At 42.8% G+C, this 24,001-nt stretch overlaps 1 protein-coding gene across 1 annotated transcript; it reads right to left on the bottom strand.

Annotated features, from left to right (window-relative positions):
• Window positions 1-23,969, bottom strand: OGFOD3 (2-oxoglutarate and iron dependent oxygenase domain containing 3). Its single transcript, XM_039716205.1, has 9 exons — window positions 23,754-23,969; window positions 23,128-23,411; window positions 18,615-18,690; window positions 17,979-18,021; window positions 17,616-17,680; window positions 16,996-17,052; window positions 12,292-12,445; window positions 7,013-7,136; window positions 1-398 (listed from the first exon to the last, which is right to left on the bottom strand). Exons 1-9 carry the CDS (start codon window positions 23,855-23,857, stop codon window positions 262-264), a joined length of 1,044 nt encoding a protein of 347 aa, XP_039572139.1. The 5' UTR covers window positions 23,858-23,969; the 3' UTR covers window positions 1-261.
• Window positions 23,970-24,001: the final 32 nt, after the last annotated feature.

The following is a 24,001-nucleotide window of genomic DNA, read 5'->3' as shown; positions in this document are numbered from 1 at the left end:
CTTTGTGGAGCCCATTCTCTTCTTTGTGGAGCCTGTTCTCTCTTCTCTGCAGCCTGTTCCCTTGGCACATGAAGACAAACCATTTTCAGAATCATCAAACTCAGGATGGTCCTTAAGCCTCCATTTGCGACGCCGATGGAAAAGGAGCCATAAAAACCAAGGTGTGACGGTGTGATCCCAGGGCTGGGCAGCTCTGACTGCGTGTGTGGTGGCAGGAGCTGGTTTCCCCCTCTCTCCCCCCAGAGCAGCCCTGCGGGGCGGTCAGGGCAGCAGCGGGTCGGCGATGCCGTGCTGCGGGTCGCAGCTGAAGGAGATGGTGACGGCGAAGCGCGTGCCCCAGCGCACCCGCTCCACCCGGTGCAGGTTCTCCGAGCCCGAGGTGAAGAACGACACCCGGCCTGCAAAGACAAGGGTAGAACACATCAGTGGAGTTTGCCATCAGCTGCAGCTCTGCCTCCACAGCCCTGCTGCTGTCTGGGTCCTGCTGGGAGCCCACCGGTGATCCCAGACAAACCGCTACGGGATGACACTGCACCCTGACACTTTTTACCCTTCAAAACATACATTCATCCTTTGTGCCACCAAGCTGGAGATGGAATCCCATCATCACAGCACACCCCAGCTGGGTAATAATTAGCATTGATTCACAGAAGGCTGATCAATCTCTGTCTTTATTAAGAAACCCCTTGTTTTTATAGACATGATACAGGTAGACTTGATTGGTCCTCCAATCCAAACACCATCACCACTGGCTAATTAAGAAACCACCCTTTGGTAATCAAATCTCCATAACACATTCCACATGTTCACAACAACAGGTGGCAGCAAGTGAAGAATTGTTTCTCATTCTTTTCTCTGATCTTCTCATAGACTTTCTCAGGCAATGCCTGGGAAAGTTGTGTGTTTCTCTCTCACCAGAGAGCTGCTGCCACAGAATCCCACCAAAGCTACTTCATAAAAGGGAAGAGGAAGCCAAGAACATGGCAGCCAGTTCTTAGTTGCCTCAATTAAAAACAAAAAAGTGCAACTCCAGTGACTGTCAGCAAAGTGTACTGATTTCCTCCCTGCTCCTCTTCCAGTCCTGGCTCTGATTTTAGACCAAAGGAGGAAGCACCAGAGGTGGCAAAAAGCCTTCAGTGACAAAACCTCTGCAGGTTTGGCAGATACCAGCATTGCACCAAGTGTTTGCTGTGGCTTTCTGTGCCTGCTCTGATCACTCCCACTCGGGCAGGTACAAAGTCACGCCCTGCACAAATTCACTCTCCTTACAAAGAGCCATTCCATCCATGCACTGGCTTGGCAGTTCTTTTATAGATACAAGTGCTCAGTGGTGTGCTTGCCCCAAGCCCTGACCATCACCACCCTGCTTGGGGACACTGCAGGCCACAGCTGGCACCATCAGGGTGCCCTCATCACTCTGCACAGCTCCTGAAAGGTGCCTGTGCTCAGCTGGGACTGGGCTCTGTCTCCAGGAACTGACACAACGAGAGCACACAGTCCAAGGGAAATCCAGGTTGGATATCAGGAAGAAGTTTTTTACAGAAAGGGTGATAAAGTTCTGGAATGGCTGCCCGGGGAGGTGGTGCAGTCACCATCCCTGGGTGTGTTTAACAAAGCCTGGATGTGGCACTGGGTGCCAGGGTTTAGTTGAGCAGTTGGGGCTGGGTTGGACTTGATGATCTTGAAGCTCTCTTCCAACCCAGTGATTCTGTGAATTCCACGAATTCTGTGAAGCAATTCCTCTGTCTGGTTAAAGGGAAGCAGGAACAGTTTATTTGGCACCACAGATCTATTCAGCATCTTTCATCTCATGCACTGACAGCTTCCACTCTCTGCCTAACATTTATCAGCTCTAAATGTTCCTCAGGAAAGAGGGAAAAACTGCATCTCAGCTGCTGAGTGACAGCCAGACAGGAGCACTGCCAGGGAAAATGCACAACAGTTCTCATCCTCGGCGTCTGTTTAGGATTAATCACCAGTTCATTCTCATGTAGAGTGTCCAAGAAATCCCATCACATCATTAGGCAAATCAACTGGTAATAATGTTTTCTGCAAGCACACAATGAAATTTATTTAACTAATTCAATTGCTTATTTTAAAATGTTGAATTGGGAGAATTTAAGTGCTTTAAGCAAATCCCACAAAAGGAACCTGGACTGACAATGTCTGCAAGTGCCCTGATCTGGGGTGGAGAAGGCACCCAGAAGAGAGGGCTCAAGCTTCTCTGAACCATTTTGCTACATTTATGTCAAGCACAGAAGAATAAAATTAAATTTAAAATATATTAAATAAATACAATAATTTTTAAATAAATTAATTTTAATAAAGTTCAAAAATGTCTAAATTTTAAAATAAATTTATTTTAAATAAATATAATAAAACAATCTGCAACGGGTATCAAATCCTAGTTACAAACTTGTCCCATATTTAGTTACTAGACAGAAATTCTTGCTGTAAATAAAATCACTGGTTCACACAGTGAAGTCTCCCACAGCCAATCTGTAATTTGCAGTATTAACAATTATCTCAGAAAAGTAGTTGCTTCTACTTTGAATTCAGGAGGGCCTGGAAATCTTCCAGATTCCAGTTTTTAAAGAAAATGAATGAACTTATTTATTTCTTGCTAAAAGTACACAAACATTTTCAGCTATCAGCTGCTGGATTTTCAGAATCCCTGCCTGCTTCTCTCCTACCAGCAACACCAGCACAGGACAATTCCCCAGCATTCCTCCATCCTCCCAGTGCTGCAGGAAATGTGACAGCTGCCTCACAAGGCAGTGGATTTATCAGAGGTCACTCACAGAAACACCACAAATAACACCTGCACTCCCAGGTACTCATTGCTTTGTTGCCAGTTAAAATAGTGGTTTTTTCATTAACCTGGCATCAAACACCAGCAGAATCTAAAACCTGCCTGGGAGAAGTTATTCTTCCACAGGTAACAAAACCAAAAGCAAGTTCGATTGAGAAATAAGGATTTTTTGTCAAAAAGACTGCAATAGATTCTCCTTTTCCTACCACTCTTTGCAATCATCTCACCAGTCCCTGGCACAATTTGTGATGAGTTTTGCTGCAGCTGCTAATGCTGCCTCCATTTCTTCTTCACCAAGACTGACAGCTACTTCTGTGGATTTTTAAAAAATTATTCTCAGCTTTCAGCTGATATTGATTTAATTCCAAGATGTGCTGCAGTTTTTTACTGATTGGAGCAAAACTAAATCTAGAATTGGCAGATTATCATGATCTAGACTGAATCTGGAGGACGTGGATTGAATACAGAGAAAGATGAGACTGTCTCTATGGGGGGAGTTACCAAATATCTTATACCCTCAAATCAAATATTTTACACTTCCAGAAATACTAAGTGAGAACAGACTCAGTCTGAGATTAAAGAGTCACACTGCACTCTCCAGCGTACAGAATTCATTTTGCCCCACAGATTAGTTTCTCCCAGAAACACACAGAAGTGATGGTGACCTTTCCTTCTGCCTTTGTGTAATAAATTACTTGTAGGAAGAACAAATTCCCTTGTAAGCTGAAAATAAGTGCAGCAAAGCTGACCTTCAAACCAAGAAATGCACATGCAAATAAAGAACACAGAACCAGTCCTGGGATTTCATTCCCAAACAGCAGTTTCATCTACACTTTATGATTAAGTAAAGTCTGGAAACTGCCTAATATTGCCAGACCCCAAATTCACACAAGACTCTGCAAAATGATGAAATTCTAAGTATGAAATTTTAAAATATGAAATTTTAAATGCTAACAAGTTTAGCAGCAGAATAAAGTATACCAATTTTGTGACTGAAAAAGGAAAGCCTTGATGTTTGCCATTTATTCTTATTCCTCCTTATGTCTTGCAGATTACTAAAGCATGTCTCAGACCAGCAAGAAGAGTTAATATTGAAAGGGCTTAGTTCTGCAGGGCCTCATTTTCAAAATGTTGCTCTGTTTCTTACAGTCTCTCAAACAGAGCCAATCCTGGTGCAAAGGGGTGGAAAAAACCCAGTATGACAATTTTGGAAACAGAATTTCCATGTATATTTAAAAGAAACGGATAATACTGTAGATCTGTTTCTTAATCACAAAAAAAAATTATTTTCAAAGTTGTATATCCCTCGGCACTAAGAATTTTCTTCCTTATAGTACAGTGAGTTTCTTGTGGCAGAGAGAGGTCCTGACTGATGTCAAAAGACAAATATTCATTCTGCAGCCCATCAGAGCATAAGAAAGATGTGTTCCTTCATGCCATGTCTGGTTATGAATTAGCCAAAGGTCTGTACACTTGAACTGGTGCTGACTTGTTCATTTCTGTTAAAAAAAAATAATCTGAAAAGCCTCAACGTTAATAAATCACAATTCCTTCTTAAAGCTAATGTTTGCTATCAACCAAACTAGGGGATGTTAAAGATCACCCCACAAATTAGAGAGTCGTTTAGTCAAATATGTGAAAGTCAGGACTTAGAGACTTCTTAGGTGATCTGCAAGTGATACACACTGAGGGAAGTGAAAAACATTTTAACTTGGGCTCCCCTCCTGGCAGAACAGTTCTGCCTGTCCCAGCTGCCTGGCTGACAGATCCTCTCCAGTGCAGGGCTGCAAATGCATCTGCAGCAGCACTGGGACCTGCCCAGGCAGCACTTTCAAACACAGGACATCCCACAATGGTTTAATTGCTTTTTTCTTCTATTTCCAATCACTTCTTTTCTGCTCTGCTGCATCACTAACAATGCCTTTCTGCTCCCCACTGACACTTGAACAAATTGCTGCTCACAGGAAAAGAAACCTGCTCATTTTGGCACTCAGAATCAGGCCCCAGAAATGCAGGCTAAGTGTGAGACAAGTACCAGGTTTTAGGATGCAGTGGCATTAGCAATACAGAAAAGTAAATTAGTTGTCAACTCAAAAACTGAACCAGTGATTATGACAGTCATCCCTAGGAAAGCCTGGAGCTCCTAAATGAGAAGCATGAAAGCTCATCAACATGTGGTTTTAAAAGTTGAGTTGGAGTGGCAAGAGAAGCACAAAGGATCAAAAGCAGCATAAAACAAAACAAACAAAGAAAAGCCAAAAAGACAGAAGGAGAGAAAAAACATTGCAGAGGAACATTATGAACATGAAAAATACATCAATTTGTACCAGCAACAGAAAACAGCTTGGGGCCATTCCTTCACAAAACACATTTTGTCAGCAAGAGGAAAAATAAGTGCAAATGCCTTCACACTGTGCTTCACCTCTCAAGCCTTTGTCCTTTGCACACAGGATGTCAGAGGCTGTGACACAATCAGAGGAGCCCTAACAACTGTGATAACAGAGATGTGTTAGAAAACTGTAATTAATTTTCTCCTGTGTCCATTTGTGCTATTCCTGAGGAGCTGTGCATTGTTTTGTCTCAGAAGGGGTGTCCTGTGGCACACACTGCCCACACAACCCCCTGGCAAAGGGACAGCCAAAAAGAAAATTCTGTATTTCATCAGCTTCCCCTTCTTGCCCCAAAACAACATCAAGGGCAAAGATCTTGCAGCAGAAAGCCTGAAAATGAATAGATGGGGCTGAATGGAAGCAATTTCACAGTTAGAGACTTTTGGAAATAAAGTCAGGGGCATGTTGCACACTGCAGCCAGGTGAGACAGCTCTCCCCACACACCTAGAATCCAGTTGGGATTTCTACAGTGACAAAGATCTGGTAATCTTAGAACTGCATCTGAAAAATAGTTTAATGTGCTCCCTTTGGCAGCAGCATTTTGCAAAAGATGAAGCTTTCAATTTAGGGTTTACTTCCAATCATAAAAGACAAAATAATCAAACATACAGTTCTTGCTAGCACACCCAGGTAATCTCAGAGTTAATCTAAATCACTGCAGGTGAGTGGATCACCATGATCCAGAATTCAAAGAACACCCATCCCAATTTGCAGGCAGCAATAGTCTGAAGTCAGTTCTGCTTGGGGTAACAACAGTCAGCAGACAATTACTGAGGCTCTTTAAATGACTAAATTTCCATCTTTTCTCTCTTGGGAAAAAAACCCACAGAACACAGCAGGAATATAAAGTTGTCTTTTTTTTTCCTTTTTCCCTGCAGCAGTGTGGCTGATTTTGCATTATGAAAGGAACACTGCTGGAAGCTCAGCACTCACCTGCCAGATGAGTTGAGGCTGAGCTCCTCTCTAGGCAGCCCCAGAGTAATTCTAGTTTCAAATTATCCACATATTAAAAATCTCAAACGAGCCTTAAAGGGTTTTTATTTATTTATAACTGACAGCTATCAGAAGGCTCATCCTGTCAGACCTCCTGGAAGCAGGGATGGATTTACACCCAAGTAATCATGGTTCCTCATGCTCCAGCAGGCAGCAGAGCTGTGGCAATCCATCACCCTCACACCCACCCTCAGCCATCACAGGGTATTAAGCCCCACCTTGAGCAGCAAAGGAATTTCAGGCCAGTCTAAAATAAAGTGCTTTAATTTGGATTTGCTGCAGTGACAGTTAGCTCTGCTCTTGCTGCACAGTTGTCAGACTAAGCTCATTTTGACTCAGAGATGGGGCAACTGAGAGGTGTTTTAAAAACTTTTATTCTATTTTCAGTCTCATGAGAAGGGTGAGATAATACAGATGTTATAATTCACGCTACCACAATCAGAAACTATTTCCTAATTACAATATTCTATAAGTGGTTTTTGGCCTATCAGCTTTAGCTACACTATGTTGTAAATGTCTTAGAGCTAATCATGCAAAATTATTACTATTATTATTAGTTCCCACACACAGTGACCTGCTAAGCTGTCAGAACTGGTCACCTCTTCTAAGCCCTACAGCTTTCCAGAAAGTCACTTCTGGCTTAACACCAGACATGACAAACTGTACCTGTATTTTAACCTGTTTTAATCTTCACTTTTGATGTCATCAACCTGAGCACAGAATGCTACACCACCCCATGCTATTCCTGCTGACAAAAACAGTCCCACACCAGCAAAGCCAATAAATGGCACAAGCTGCAGGCAGCCTGGCTCCTACCTGCTCGGGGCTCCACAGTCCTGTTGGAATCTGCATCCATGAACACGAAGCGTCCACCCCCAAAGTCCTTGGAGTAGTCAGAGAGATAGAGCAGAGAAGTGTAGTCAAAAGAGCCATAGGTCACCTGTGGGGAAGCAAAAGTTACCAAAATTTAACAAATTCTTGATCATATCTCTGCAGAGCACAGCTAATTGAGCAGATGGATCTGGTGGGTTTTTCTGATTTTCAGTTTTTCATGTATTTAATAAAGAGGTCTTTCTAAACCAAGAACACCATTTTCTAGGAATTATCTCTTTATTAGTCTATTCTCTTGTGTTTACACACACACTACAAGACTAGCATGTCATGTTTATTAGTTCTATTGTTTCCATCATTAGAGGAGGGATTGATTGATTGATTTCTATCATCCAAGAGCAAAAAAACAATGTACTGTCAGAAGTGCATTGTATCAGACAGGCTTTCTTTCCAACTTTCCAAGGTAGAATTTCACCAGGAGGTTAATAAGCAGAAGAACAGCCCTTGATTAATGATTTCCAAACATGAACTAATCTTTATTATAAGATTTCTGGATACCTCACTGCTATTCTTTCACCAGCAACCCCACAGGAGATTCATGGTAACAGTAAATCAGAGCTTCCAAATAAATGTACATTTGCTGGAGAAGCCTCTACTCTTTTCCATACAGGTTTTGTTTAAAACTCTTCAAACTGAACTTTGGAAGTCTCTGCTTCTTCTCAGCCCACAGACCAAACATCCCACTTTTAAGTACAGCAAGGTGATGTTTTCCTTCCTTTTAAAGCATTATTTTTGGTTGATATGTACACTGAAGCTGGAGAAAATAAATACTACATACTAATACTGAGAGTGAAGCTATCTAAATATTTAATGTTGAGTTTAGCTGATTCTGGAAATATTTCCTTTCATATCTACATGTCACCAGCAATTTAAAAAAGATTTTAAATCAATGGCTGTGTTCTCCAATTTCTTTGTGTATCTCAACACAAAAGTTCAGCACTACACTGTCAAGCAGTGAAATGTGCAGCACAGTGGTACTGTATAAATACACAGAATTCGCAGAGTGTTTTGACTGACCTGGTGACTGTTAGAGGTAGGTGCTACTTCCAAACTTAGAAGTTTTCTAAATATTTTCAGTCATGTTTCAAGTTATATTCATTAGTGCCAGTTACATTTTGGCTCAGAAGCAGTTGTACACATTTTTCTGTAAGGGCAGGACCAGAGAGAACATAACAGCAGATGGAATAGGAAGACATTTCCATTCATACTCATGTTATTATTTTGACCATAAGGGCTCAAAGGAAAAAAGCCAAACCACATAAATGAGAGAAATATTACAGTGATCCTCTTCTCCCCATATTTTCCCAAACCCTGGTAGCAATACAAGGCAATAAATGGGAATTAATGAGCAAGTGCAGCACCTCCAACCAGCCACTCTAGAGCCCTTCTCATGCAAATCAGCTGTGCAAAGCTATTTTCCACTTCACTGACTTGGTGATAAAAACTTCCAATCGATTTAAGGAAGGCTCCAGCCAGTGCAGAAGTTCATTCAGCTCATACTTGCTAGTTTTAATGCATTAGAACTGGTTTGATCAACTCTTCAGAGGAACAGCAATCTTTGCTCCCTCAGTGCACTCTCCCTCCTCTCCAAGGTGGTTTTACCAATTCTAAATTTCCAAGAGCTGACCACCAAGCATTGTAGCCTAACCAAACACATCTGATTGCTAGAGATGACTAATTTGGGGAATGAAGTGTGCAAGGGAAAATGGCTTTTTTCTTCCTGTCCTTATTCATTATTTACTCTCAGAAAGCAGCCAGGTCTGAGAAATGCAACACTATGGAAAGCAGGCATTAAATTAAACTCAGTTATTTATAATGCTAGAAGTCCCCTCAGTGTATATCAAATATATTTGTTACCCTGGCAATGATTTCCAGTACCAGACAGATTAATAATTGAACCAAAAGATCAAACTATGTGAGAGAAACTGTCATTAAAAGCCACGGAGCTCCAAATCAAATTTCTACAGCTCCTTGTAAACAACTCAAGAGAAAAAAATGCAGATATTTCCATTCAGCCTGCTATGTCATATGGTTAGTGTGCTCTTCCTGAACACTCTTATCCAGAAAGTCAAACACAGATAATATTTAATGGTAGATGATCATAATGAGCATCTTTAAATAAATAATAGCCTTCTTTAAAGGCTATTATTATAAATAGAACTAATTGCCAGAGGACAGATTAATAATTGAACCAAAAGATCAAACTATGTGAGAGAAACTGTCATTAAAAGCCACGGAGCTCCAAATCAAATTTCTACAGCTCCTTGTAAACAACTCAAGAGAAAAAAATGCAGATATTTCCATTCAGCCTGCTATGTCATATGGTTAGTGTGCTCTTCCTGAACACTCTTATCCAGAAAGTCAAACACAGATAATATTTAATGGTAGATGATCATAATGAGCATCTTTAAATAAATAAAAAATAGCCTTCTTTAAAGGTTATTATTATAAATAGAACTAATTGCCAGAATTAGCCAGCCCCATTTTGCAGTGGGGTTTATTTGAGGGACACATTTCTATGCAACTAAACAGCTGTAGGACCATGCAAGAGGTCTGCAGTTACTGAGGATGCTTAGGACAGCATCCTCTGCTTTCCAGTGCAGAAGAAAATTCACTTTGCAATCAGCATTGGTCTAGCAGGGAGAAAAAAAGTCAAAACTTCTCTTTTCCTGTAATCCTTCACCTTATTGTAGATAAGCACCAGAACAGCCTTGATAGCACTTCCAGTGTGCTGTTTATTGGCAGTGTCTATTGGCAGACAATAAAAGAGCAAAGAGCTCATCTCTGAATAGCAAAGGGCTGCAGGTGAGCTGAGGTGATGGCTTTCAGCAGAAATGAGAACCAACCTCCTCAATTTTCAGAGATGATGCTGTCCCAGGGCAGAAATGGGATCTTTTGATGTGTTTTGTTAAATGTAGGGGAAGAAAAGAAGAGTGAGGAGTCTGCTAGAAGAGACAGCAGCTGCTCTCAGTGACTGAGCAGGCAGAGAGGGCTGCAGGTACAGGGGAGGGCTGGGGACATGGAGAGCATATTGCAGGTGAGGAGAATTAAAGGTTTGGCTTGTTCAGCTCAGAGAAATGAAGGCTGGAAAGGGCTATGAGTCCTACCTATAAATACATGGGGGTGGGAGGATGTAGAACAAAAATAGCTCTAAACTGATCATGGACATGTTTAGGCTAAAAGAAACCAGAACCAATTTTGGGAAATGTGCACTGAAGTGCTGGACTAGCTCTAATAGAAGAAATTCAAGGAAAACAAACCCAAAACCATCTTAAGGCAGAGCCTGACAGTTCTGTGAAGGATGAGAGGATCTGTGCCCAGGCAGGGGACTGCACAAATCTCCAAGTCCCACACTGCTTCCACCAGAGAATGTTGTCAGACTGCAGTGCTGACAGTGTGAAGTGTGCATTTCCATTATAAATCAGGTATTTGACATTTGGAAGCCTCAGTTCCAAACAAATTCCATCCAAAATGAAACTCCACATCTTAAAACAACACTCTCTTCATTTGACTGAGAGGCTTATAAATTCAACAAGATTAAATGAGTCACTTGGGTGATTTCAGGGTTTCCATTCCTATGTAACTACAAACCAAGGAAATTTTAGGAGGAAAAAAACTCAAAGCCTCAGATAAACACAATAAATCTGTACTACTCCATTATGCTGTTAAAAGTCTTCAGGGAGATTCAGATTGAGAAATCTAATTACAGTAGAGTCAGCAACATCAGGAAAAAGGCAAGAGGGGTGTTCATATGTTCCAAGAAGCCACATCTTTTTAACAACAATGTCACTCTGAAACAGAAAATATAGTGAACTCTTTTTGCTAAGGCTCCATTTTACCTTTCTTCTGGAAGGAGGCAAGGAAAAAACCGTGATGTCTTCTAGGAATAACCCTCACTGTTAAATCATGCAGAAATACCTGAAGTGATTTGTTCTGTTCCAAAGGGAAAGCATAAATAATGATCCAAGACAAAAGCATCCAACAAACTGGCAAGTCTTATTGATCTTTCTTCAACTTCCCAGCATTCACACTTGCTCTGGAGGCCACATAAGAACTCTACTACTCTTTTCTGGGAAGAGCTTCTTACCTCAGATCAATAGAAATGTATTTTTTTTTTCCTTGCTTTCAACTGCAGTCTGGAAGTGGAAAAGTTTGCTGGAGGAAGTGGAATCCAAGCCAGGCTGACTACACTGGGAAGCTGCACAGCTTCAGCCTAATTAGTCTCTCTCAGACTATTTATGATTATGAACAAGGTGTTTGGTAACTGCCCCAACTGAGATAATTCTCTTCACAGACTCAGAATTATTTAGGTTGTGTAGAAGATCTCCAAGACCACTGACTCCAACCCCTGTCAGAAATCAGACAACCCCATTATTCAGTATGGAACACCACCAGGGTCCACATTGTGCATTCCAAGTCTAAGAGAGCATTTTTCCTTCTTGTTTTGGTTTTTTTCTGAAGCTGGAGATGGGTTAGAAAAAGCCAAGGCAAATCAATTGATGTATCTGCTCCCTGAACAGACAGCCTGCAAGATAAATAAAACATGGACAAAAGAGAAGGATAAAAACAGGAAAACATTCAGCCTGCTGTCCATCACGTTCAGGCATTCTCAGGATGACAGGACAGAAAAGCAGCTTCCACAAATTCTCTTCATGTAAACTTATTTGCATGTAAATTACAAAATAACTTGTACATTATAGGAGATATTTAGGTGGGAACACTTAATTGAGAGGTTATCCAATCACCTTGTTCATTTCCCAATGCAAAACACATGCAGAGAAGAATAAAGAGAATTCTGGCAAGCAGGGCTTGGGCAGACAAAAATCTCATTACAGTAATAAATCAGTCTGGAATTCTAAAATAGGCTTTTCTGGGGGCTGAAATAAAAGAGTGGAGAAAATAGGCATAAGCTGTTGAAATATACTGCTTTTCCCACCCCTGTCCCAATCTTGACTGATCAGATTGAATCAGTCAAATCTGATTCTCTTAAACTGTGGAAAAACTGTAAGGAACCAATGAATTCACTGCACTTCACACAAGCAGGATCACCAGCTTCCTTCTTCCCAAGGGTCTCTTGGAATTTGTTGGAATGCTGGCTGCTGAGTTTTCAAACCTGTTTGATGGATTGTTTAAATGTAAAGTGATTTCAAGGTGATTTAATAATAACAACAGATGTTTGCATCCCACCTCAGCCCCCTCCTCACCTTGTCCACGTGTGGGTGCCAGTACTCATCGTGTGTTGTCTTGGCTGCTGTGCTGTTCATCCTGGAGAAGAAGGTTGGCTTGGTCAGGTACAGGGCAGAAGAGCTGATCCCAAACACCTGAGCAATCCTCTGCTGAATCCTCTGCCTCACATCCCTGCAAAGAACACACGGGGCTCAGGCAGTGGCAGCTCCCTCCTGCTGCTCCTGTGCCCTTCATCACTCATCCATCACAGATGTCAAAAATGCCTTCTTCTGCCTTCCCACTCACACATATTGAGAAACATTCCAAACTTTTGATAAATTAGAGTGGCAATGTTGTAATGCTCCACATTTTACCATGTTTCTTCAGCTTTGGAAAAACATTTGAACTCTTTGGAGTGTGCAGCTCTTAACATGACAGTGACATCAGGGGAGAGGGGAAGAAGAAGAGAAAAAAAGAGAAGAGAAAAAAAAAGAAAAAAAAAAGAGAAAAAAAAGAGAAAAAAAAGAGAAAAAAAAAGAGAAAAAAAAGAGAAAAAAAAAGAGAAAAAAAAAGAGAAAAAAAAAAAAGAGAAAAAAGAGACGTCCCCCAGGGATTTTGTTTCTTTGGATTCTTTTTTTTTAATTGTCAGAATATCAAGGAATACAAACTTTTGTCTCCTGTGGCCTAGGTTTGAAAATTTCTGTTTGTTTTCCTGAGTAATTCCACACCTATCCCACTGTTTGTTAACTGCTGAAAGCATTAGGCTTTCACACAGATATTCTTAATTCAAAGCAGGTAAAAGTAAAGTTGTATCTTCATAAAAGGGTGGCCTCTGAAGAGCCTTCAACTACTTTTAAACCAACTAATGAAGTCCATGGCACCATCAAATTCAGGGTTCTTGGTCAACATATGAACTGGTATTATTACCAGATTTTTTAAAATGAAATAAAATGAATTTTTTAAAAATATGTCTTTCACAATTATACAACAACAGTGCACAAAAAAGATAATCTGAGAAAACACATTTCTGAAGTTGTGCATGGAATTATTGCAGTAGGTTTGTGTCTTCCATTACAGTTCTCCACTCAATAGTACTGAACCTCAGCATAACTTTCAAGGAAGTTTTTCCCAGGTATTTCTGTAGGGAACCTTTAATGGTGACTAAAAAGAAGTGACAGAATTCAAACAAGACCCATGGTATGTGTCTACATGCTGTGAAAGCCATCTCTTAAAATCCACAAGTATTAAAAAATACTAAATATTCATTCTGTTCACACCCAGTCCCTCACAACAAATAGGAATAACACACACAGATTTAATTTTTTAACCTGTCTCACATTACATTTTTAGGGGTCAATTCGAGCTATTTTACATGTGAAATATAAAAAGTATCAAATGAAGTCAGAGGGATTTTTAGGGATATATATATATACCTGCAAGAACTGAGATTTGAAGTCCAGAGCTACACAGTGGTGGAGTTTGCAAAAGGAAAGAACCTTCAGCTCCCTCCTCTCATGCTGTGGGAGGCTGATTTTGCTGTCTGCTTGTTCCAAGGGGCAGGATGCAGGAAAGGCTCTCAGAAAGCATTAAATGCAATTATTCATGTTGTGAATGGAGAGCTCTGAACGAGCCAGCTGAAGAATTCACAGCCACAAACAGCAGAGCAGCTGATTCCCTGGCCCCTGCACCAGCCAGGAATAAATCCCCTCCCAAGCAGCCAGGCCACACTCTTGACATAACTAAATTCCCCAGTTGTCCTGCTCTGCAAGGAGTCCTCCCTCTTCTTTCAGCCTGATTCATTTTTCACTTTTAAAAGCTTTCTTTTAAGGTTTGCTGTCTGGTGTTTGTAAGGCTCTGTTAAAGCTTCACTCCTCTTGGAGACTGATGTGCAATGGCTTTGGGCACAATGTGTGTTTTACAAACCAAACAGGATGCAAAGCCCTACTCAATATGCCAAATACAGGTTTGAAAAGTAGAATAAAGTCCCTTTTTAGCCTAGAAAAACTTTTCTGTACAGTCTATTTTCTGCTGGCCAGGCCATTTCAACATTTATCAATATCATGACTGCAGGTTTTCATTCCATTCCCTGCCCTGCTGTTCCAAACACAACCTAGTGGCAAAATGCTTAAGGACAGAAGCATTGTCCTGCATGCGAAAACCAAGTGACAAGAGAAGGCAAATATCACCTCAGAAGAAAGGAATGAATGAGTCCAAAACTGAGAAAGCCACATCATTCCCTCAGCCCCTATGACCCAGAAGCAGCAGGAGCCTCCCTTCCCTTATTCCTTATGCTCTTCACAACTGTTGGGACAGTTCTGGTGGATTATGGCTACAAAAAAAAATTTCTTCATGCTAGAGAAGCATTTATTTTCATAAGCACAGCAACTCTTATCTGTTCAGACTGCTGAGGTGTACCCTGGCTCTGAGCAGGTGCAATAACAGAGCTCTGCAGGAGTAAGAAATGCCCAGGAACAGCCTCCAGCCAACAGCATCAGCACCAAATTAATGCTCCCCCACATCTGCCAGCAGCAGTCCCTGCCCATTTGCACTGAGTCACTGGGAAATAAAAAAGGCAGACCAGAACTCCCTGAAAGGAGCACATGAGCACCAGATTCTGTAAAAAGTCACTGTTTTGAGCTAGCTAGGATTTAATTACCATTTTAATAAAACTAATAAACCCATCACTGTTTCTTCCTAGTGATGAGGAAGAAAATTAAAAAACAAGCCAGTGAAGTAGCTGGAAGCTCAAGGAACACACAACCTGAAAGAAAGGAAGTTCACCAGCTTGCAAAGCTGCCAGCCTAATGAAGCAGCAGCAGCACACAGAGCTGAAAGTGCCACTGAAAAGCTTCTGTGAGACACAGGCTCTGCCAGACCAACACAAAAAAATGCAGAGGAGCCACTGCAAAGTGTGATTCAGCCACGCTGACAGAACACTCAAACTCAATCCACACAGCTCCCTGCTGATCCCACCTGTCAGCACATCCAGGGAGCTGCAGAGCAGAGGCTCCTGCAGCCAGAGAGCTCTAACAGCAATCACACAGCACAGACACAGAAAGCACACTCAGCTCCTCCCTGCTCCTCCTGTCCCTGCCTTCATCAGCTGTCAGGTTTGGGGAGTAAATCTTTGTGCTCAACTCACCCCTTCCACCAAGCATCCTAAAGGTCTCCCTCCTGAAAAAACATTTCATTTATTGGGTGGAACAAGAGGGATTGCTGTAATGGGCTTGGCAGATGATGGTTAAAGCATCAGCCTAGAAACCATAATTGAGTCTGAAGCAATGTAATTTTGACAGACACAGTTTAGAAATCAGCCCCCTGGCTCAGGATGCCTTCTCAGATCCGTTATTGTTGCAATCAGTAACACTTAGACATGAATTACATTCAGTTATTTCTCTCAAGAGGGTATTTTTAAAGTGACCTTGGTAAAGTAATGAAGACAAATGCTCCCAAAAATAGCATAAAATCATTCATTAGGGCCATAAAGTACTACAGTCCATGCTGAAGCACTGCCATTAATAGGAACAGAAGCATTTAATAATATATTTTATATTAGCTTCTTATCCAGTAGACTGAAACATCCCCTGTACTGGCATGAAATCCCACTGGAATATTGACATTCCCTAGCAGCTGTATCATCTCACAGCATAAATTTATAAAATTATTGAAAAATTGAATGCTTCTGTTAATGTAAAACAGAAATTATCTGAAGTTTAATAATAATCAAGCAGTCATCTAATTTTTACAATACTTGGATCAGAAGTAAAACCATTTTAAAGATGTTCATCTATAAAGACAATGACATCTAAAAACAGCTGTTAAATAAAAATAAGCTTAAAGTGATTAATATTTTAGGATATATTAATTAATTGCCATTTTAATAAAACTAATAAGCCATTTGGCTACTTAACATTCCTTTCACCACTAGAGGGAGATCAGATTCCTTCACACAGGCAAGGAAAAAAAAGACCAAAAAAAGAGTTAAAACATTCAAATCAGGCACATTTTAAATTATGAGAAACCAACTGAAATGCATAACCAAAGAATTATTGTGTCTAGTCAACAAAGAATGCTTGTTCCCAACCTCTGGCCACACACCTTCCCAGGCACATGGAACTCGTTGGCTTTGTTGTGTGTGTGAAGGGCAAGAGCAGGGCTGAGGAAAGCTGGGAGCATCAGTGCCAGAGCTGTTCCATCAGAGTTATTTCATCCCCTGGCTGCTCCTCCAGCCAGAACATGAGTCACCCTAAGTCCTTCCACTTCCTGCTTTACCATTTTTAATGTTTTGCTACACTCTGCCTCAAAAAACCCCCAAGTTCCTGATGTAATAACAGCCCAAAATTGTGTCTATCATCTCACACAACCCCCTGGATAACGTGTGAGAGAGGAGGTAATGAGGATTTTCCATCCCAAATCCCCACAGAGCTCAGAGGAGCAGCTCTCCTTGCTGGGAGGGAGGGAAATGTGTGGTGCTGCCATCACCCTAAAAAACATTCACATCATAAAACTCTCCTGACGTGGCTGATGCAGCTCCAAGCAGCTGATGTTGTTTATCAGTCACCAAAAAATCATTTACTTCTCTTCCTCGAGTCATTTAGCTCTCAGATATTGGTATTTTGAGCTGCAAAATCCAGTGTATGAATGCAAAGGGCAGTCCCCTCCCAGCCTGCACTCCACAAAAAACTCAAAACCATGAGAATTTCTGGTTTGTGGTTCATTCAGCAGTTACTGAAAATCCTTACCGGTATAAGGCAAAATCCTCTTCTGTGAAGATGTCTTGAATTTTGTCCCCAAAGTACCTGAAAAATTAAACAACAATCTAAAAGAGGAGTTGCTGAACCACACTGAGCAATAACAAGACAACTCCTTACCCCCAATGAAAAAGTGAAAACAACACACACACACAAAAAAAAATATCTTACAAATGCTTAGAGCATTATGTCTAAAAGCAATGCTAAAAGATCAAATGTTAAAAGATTAAAGGCTTGAAATGCTGCAACTGGTAATGGCATTCCTCAGGCATTAAAAAAATCCCCTCCCACATCATGAAATAAGCACATGGATTCAAGTTTTTAATGGTTCAGGCTATTTGATTTCTTCCACTGCTGAATAAACTGAACTATAACTGTGAAAAAATACTATGATTAACATAAAAATAAAGATAATGGCAGCTTTCCACGTGCCCAGTTCAACAAAAGATCCTTTTTCATGCCAGGAAAGCTCTCTAAACGGTCATGGAAAGCGTGGTGGATGCAGCCAAGCTCCAGAATTTCTCATCACTACTCCCAGCCCAGGGGACAGGCACTGGGAAAGGCAGTGGGCAGGGAATGACAGCAGGCAGGAAGCCACAGCCTCATTTTACCTGTACAGATTAACAAAATGCTTCCCCAGGGAAAGAGCTCCAGAGTGCAAGTCCAAAATTGATGCCTGGAAAAGGAAACAAAGAAAGAAAAATGAGCATGAAAATGTTTTAGCATTATTTTAACTATGACCTTTAATAACTGTCCCAAGCTGCTTCTCACTTTCCACAGCCTCCCAAGTAAAAGCAGTTTCCAGCCTTTGGGTTCACAATATAACATTTATTTTACAACTTTCCAAATCAATTATTTTCCAAGTCTGAACAGACATAAAAAAATCTCCACCTCCTCACCTCAGCCCCAAAAAATGCATTTATAATTTTGCCTTGGCAGTAAAAGAATGTAGAAAATAACAGGACACTGCTCACCCCTCCATCAGATCCTCCCAAGGACAGTCCCCTCTCTGCTATTCTGCAGGCAAAACAATAATCTCAGATGAGAACTGGAGTTTGATTAGTTTGTCTTTAATGTCCTTATTTACAACATGTAACTCCCCAGAGAGTGGGATTTGCTGCTTCAGGTATAATTCTAATGAGTTAACAGCAGCTCCCGTTTCTTGGAAACTGAACCTTCCAGCCTGTCATGAAAATGAAGTATTTGTGTTGCAGAACATTTCTGAGCTTGCAGCTCCCTTCCAAAATCCCAAAAATACCCTAAAAGCAGTCCCTTCAGAGAGGACTGCTGCTGTGATTACCCAGACAGACACACAGCTGCAAGAAGGCTTACATTGTTTTGTTCTGCTTTTAAAGGCCAAGTGAAAATCCTTTAAAACTTATTTAATTCGTTTTCCTTTCTTTCTGTCAAGTGCTCATGCCCCTCAGAGCCAGGCAGATTCTGTGTGAAAGAACTGCCCCCACTACAGTAAAAATGGAAAATGGCTTTAGTAACAAAAATTTCATGTTTTGATCAGGCTAAGCCATCCTGCTCACCCATCCTACCCCTCAGATTGGCACGATGTCATTCAAGTCAGTGCTTTTAAAAGTCAGAGCTAAAAGAAGAATTACCTACGAATTCTTTCAGCTTCTTCCCTTGTGATTACAGCATCTGTCACACCTCTTCCACACTTCCTAGGAGTGCAACCTGCAACACAAAGAGGAAAAGAACCCACTGAAACCACTTCAGACACCTGAAGGGCAGGTTTGTAAATGAGACTTTGCACAAAAGCCTCTCTTGAAGTCACTCTTGAAGCACACAGCTTGGATATATAAAATTTAAAAAATCCCCTAAAATTCACTGCTAAGAAATCTAACATTAAATTTTAAAAGCTTCTGGGAATTACAAGTCAGCAGCAGGAGCTCCAGGTGAAGAATATATGAAAGTCCTTATAAGTCTGGTTGACAACAATCTTCAGGCAAGAAGAAGAAATAAAATCAGTTTTGAGCCACCAGAGACCTTGGGATGTTACATTTGGCACTTTTCTGAGGAAGATCCATTCACAGATGTAAAGCCCCAGGAGAGAGGGGCTGAGTGGGGTTTCTGACACTGCCAACACACTCAGTGCTCCTGAACTGTCACTTCAAGAGTTATTTATTGATCAGAACACAGAATTCCTGGAATGAAATGCATCAATTCACCCATGGAGGACAAAAGCATCACTCTGCTTTGATAAAAGGCAGCTCATAACAAGGACCAGGCAGATGGGAGAAGTTTTGCCAGGAATTTTGCAGGAATTTCCATTTCCTATTACTGGATATACACCAGCTATGTCTCAGGTGGGCTGCAAGGGAAAGTTGATTTTCAAGTACAGAAGAGCAAACTCAAAGGAGAAATTCAATACTCCAGGGCAAACCTGACTGTTGAGAGCTTCTTTTCTACAACATTCAGCAAAGATTTCTGATTTCAGACAAGATTTGTTCCTTTTCCAGCTGCAAATATCCAGGCTTGGCAAAACCACAAAACCTCACACAATTGTTACACGTCTGGGGTCTCTGACAGAGAACTGGGAACAGGAGGTGTTCTGAAAACAACAGCACAAGCTTTCCCAAATGGAGAAAAAACTCCAACAAACAGAAGAATGTAGTCCAGCATAAAGCCAGTCAGGTACCAACAGTGGGTGAATGCTCAGGAAAAATCAGACCAGTCTGTTTGAAAGTGATTTCAGCACTAAGAAAAGTGTCCTCTCTGCCTCAGAGACCATGGCACACGTGAGCAAGGAAGAGTCCAAGGCACACCTGCAGAATCTCAGGAGAAATTCAGATTAGTACTGCAGGTACCTGGTAGCTTCCACAAATTTGTGCCCAGCAGACACAAAACCATCCCTTTATCTCAGTTATTATCCTTTATTTTAGTTCCTCTTGAGGTACTCGGAAATACTGCAGGTACCTGGTAGCTTCCACAAATTTGTGCCCAGCAGACACAAAACCATCCCTTTATCTCAGTTATTACCCTTTATTTCAGTTCTCTTGAGGTACTCAGAAGAAAGTGATTTTCAGAGTTGTCATATTTCCTCAGCTACCACTAACTCAAGATGAGCTTGGTTCACTGAGTATCTCTAGAAAAAATATTGCTTTTTTTGAGAAGTATGGCATAAGGGAACCTGGCATACCATTTGGCTCTTAATTTTCATTAAAGTTTATATTCTGAAAGAATTAATGGCTAAGGTTCCCCTCTAGCAAAAGAGAGCTTCCAGCTCAGCCTGTAGTAGCAAAATTGTCTGTGCTTGTTGAAATATTAATTGTTCTTGCTTGTTTTTTTGGGTTTTTTTTATATATCGTTACTATATTCTGAAAGAATTAATGGCTGCAATTCCCCTCTAGCAAAAGAGAGCTTCCAGCTCAGCCTGTAGTAGCAAAATTGTCTGTGCTTGCTGAGATATTAATTGTTCTTGCTTGGGTTTTTTTAATATTGTTATGGTGTCCAGAGAAATTGTAAAAAGTGGGTGCTATATAGTAAAATTTTGTACTTGTAAAAAAAGGGGAGGAAAAAATGATTTGAAAACCTTTATCTGATCTGGTCCTTTATCTGATAAGGCACCATCAGCTCTGGCTATCAGGTAAATCAAGGTAAAGGAGGAACATACCAAAATATGTGAAACACAAGTAAAACATGTAAATATGTAAAACAGTGCCACTGGCCCCTGTGGCCATTCAGCACAAAAACCAGAACGTAACACAAGGGACCAAGAGCCCAAACTGCAGCTTTAGTGGAATTTAACCAAGAAGCACTCACTGCTGAGCCAGAGAGGATTCACAGGAGAAAAGCTCTGCTAAGATTTCCCCTGAGGCACAGGATGACAGAACAGTCTGGTTGAAGGGACTTTGGAGATCATCTCATTCCTCCTGGGCAGGAACAATCCCTCTCCAAGGCAGAGACTGACAGCTGCCATCCCCACAGCAGGCTGGGTCAGACCTTTCCACATCCCTGGCCTTGTCTCTGGAAAAACACCTTAAATCTGGCTCTGGGCAGTGCCTTTAACTCTGTCTCCTGGGCAGTGCCCACGGATGCTTTGTGCACTGACACAAAATGCCAACACACAGCAGAAATAAGATTTCACCACACACAGTGGCCACAGCAGGTTTAAGCAGTTAGCTGTGTCTCAGGAGAGCAGAAATGGCCAAAATCTGCCCCCAGAGTTTAGAGTGCAGGTGGGACTGTGCTCACATAACACCCACCTTCTGAAAATATAGTAAGTTAAGTGCTTGGCCTCTGAAAAATAGCAACTTTTATTTGGTATGAAGTATATTCACAGGCAGGCAGTGCTAAGGGAATAAATCCTGCTCTGACACCAGCTACCAAATCACTTGAAGCAAACTGGAAGCTCAGTTGCACCAAGTTCAGCTGGAAGCAGGGACAGGTGCATAAATAAAAAGCTCATTTTAGCCGTGGAAACTTCACAGCTGAGCATCAGACACTGAGTGGTGACAGGAATGTGCCTCCTCCTGACACAGAGCCTGCAGCTGAGGGTGCCAAACCAGGCTAAAGACTGAGAATGAGGAGCTATTGAGTGACAGAAACCTATTTCCAAGTGCCTGAAGCTGCTGAGCTGATCCATAATCCACATTTTCTTCCTGACTTGGCTGTGGGGAATGGGATACAGAAAAACTCCTCCACAGCTCATCACCACCCTCTCGTGGGAAAGTTATCACAGCTCAGCTTTAATTAACCAGTTAAGAGATGGATCCTCAAAAGCATGGTCACAACATAGATGAAATAAAATTAAAAATAAAAACATCAATAAAACCCCAAATCAATCACAGAACTTAAGCAGCAAGACCAAACAAACACCTAATTAGAAAGGTGAGTCAATTATCCCCACACAAAGCCAAGAGGTGAAACCTCACCCTGCAGCCAGCACTTGCTGCTGCTCCCCAGACACCCCCAAAAATAAAGAACACCTTCATTCCTGTTCCTGCCTTCCTTACAGTGAAAAGGACAGGATGAAAAGGAAGGAATAGAAAGAAAACAATGAAAAGGATAACTGGTGGGATGGCCTCAGCCAGAGGGGCTGCACAGCACCCCTGGGCAGGCTGTTCCTGAGTGTTCTCTCTGTAAATTTTTTTATATCAAGATGAGATCTTGCCCAGTGCAACCTGCACCCACTGTGCCTTGTGCAGCTCCTTACAGAGCTTCTGTCCTCTGCAGCTTCCCTTTAAGCACTGCAATACTGCAGTGTGCTCTCCCTGAGCCCTCTCCAGGGAAAGGAGACCCAGCTCCCTGAGGTTTTCCTTAAAGGATGGGTTCTCCAGTCCTTTGATCACCTTTGTTCTTCCTCAGCAGTTTCTTCCAGCCTCGTGTCAGCGTTTTCTCAGCCACATCATGAGGCAGATACAATCACCAATTTGGCTAAAAACTAACTCAGAAGTTGGTTTTTTTAGATTCAACATCTTATCAGTCAACACACAGGCAGACATACTGGCAAAAACCAAGGGCAGAGCTGCTCCCTGGCAGCTGTACCAACTAAAAATGTTCATCACAACACACTGTGCAAATGAAAGAGAACATCAGCACTGCTCATCCATGGAAGCTGCAAGTCAGACTCACACTGCTCTTTGTCAGAGAAGATTAAAATCTTCCATGTCTCTTGAAGAACCAACCTCAACACTTCAAAGAAATAAGTGCTGGGGGAAGAGATAACACTTTGACAGAAAACAGGCTCAGCAGAAAGACACAAAGACAGAAAAGTGCTCTGCAGGCAGACCATTGGCATTAGCAGACACAGAACATTGAATGTGTCAAAAGCTGGCACTTGTGCAGTCCCACATGCTGGTGGCACAGTGTCCTGCATCAGTGCCACTCCATACCCTGTGTGGTCCTGAGCAGCAGCAAACTCACCCAGGAATCAACAGAGTATGGAAACAAACCAGAAACACACTTAGCAGCTTTATTTCATAGAGCCCTTGCAAAGCAGTTTCAGAAGGGAAACAAACCTCTCAGAATCAATTTCTGGGCTGGCCCGAGGGGCACGAACACTTGGGGCTTTAGGCAAGAGACAGTGACCAGGGGTTTGCTGCAAACTCGGGAGATTTGCAGCCCAAGGCAGCGGCCGAGCGCGGGCACCGCCGCAGCCCTGCCCGGTACCTGCGAAGCGCCGCTGGCTCCCGTAGTCCTCCGAGCAGGGCACCTCCATGAACCGGCCCTGCAGGGTGTCACCGCGACGGGCCAGCACCTCGGGGACCTCCTCTGCGGGGATTCCACCCTCGGGGATCTCATCTGTGGAGATTCCACCCTCGGGGATCCCGTCCTGGCCGCGGAGGCCGCTCCACACCACGAGGCCGCCGCCGGCCGCGGCGGCGAGGAGGAGGAGGATCGCTGCCTTCAGCCACGTTCCTCGGGGATCCTGCTGGAGTCTGCCCTTCCTGGAGCTGCGGAGCGAGCACAGAACGGGCCCCGTGAGCGGGGAGGGACGGCTCTGGCCGATAGCGGGGAGCCCCGGGCCCGCGGGAACCCGGGTCGGAGCAGAACACGCGGGTTGCAAACACACGGATCCCTCCGGGCCCTCACCCGCGGGATGCCCGGCTCGGAGCAGAACACACGCGTTACAAACACACATGGATCCCTCGCGGGCCCTTTCGTCGGAGCAGAACACGCGGGTTGCAAACACACGGATCCCTCCCGGCCCCTCACCCTCGGGATGCCCAGTTCGGAGCAGAACATACGCGTTACAAACACACACGGATCCCTCCGGGCCCTCACCCGCGGGATGCCCGGCTCGGAGCTCACCACCCGCTCCCGGGCCCGGCGCCATGCGAATGCCTCCCCACCCGGCGCTCTCGGGGCCGCGGGGCAGCGCCCGCCGCTGCGGAGCCATCGCGCCTCCTCCGCCTCGAGCGACGCGCTCGGCGCGCCTCGCCCTGGCCTGCCGGCCTGCTTGACTGGGCAGCGCGCTCGGCTGCGAGAGCGAGTGGAAGGATCCAGCGCAGAGCCGGTTCCTCGGGGATCCTGCTGGAGTCTG

This window comes from Passer montanus, unplaced genomic scaffold, assembly GCF_014805655.1.
Source record: "Passer montanus isolate IOZ18808 unplaced genomic scaffold, ASM1480565v1 scaffold35, whole genome shotgun sequence".
NCBI classification, from domain to species: domain Eukaryota; kingdom Metazoa; phylum Chordata; class Aves; order Passeriformes; family Passeridae; genus Passer; species Passer montanus.
The sequence above is the reverse complement of the archived record's forward strand: the minus strand, read 5'-3'. Positions and strand labels throughout refer to the sequence as shown.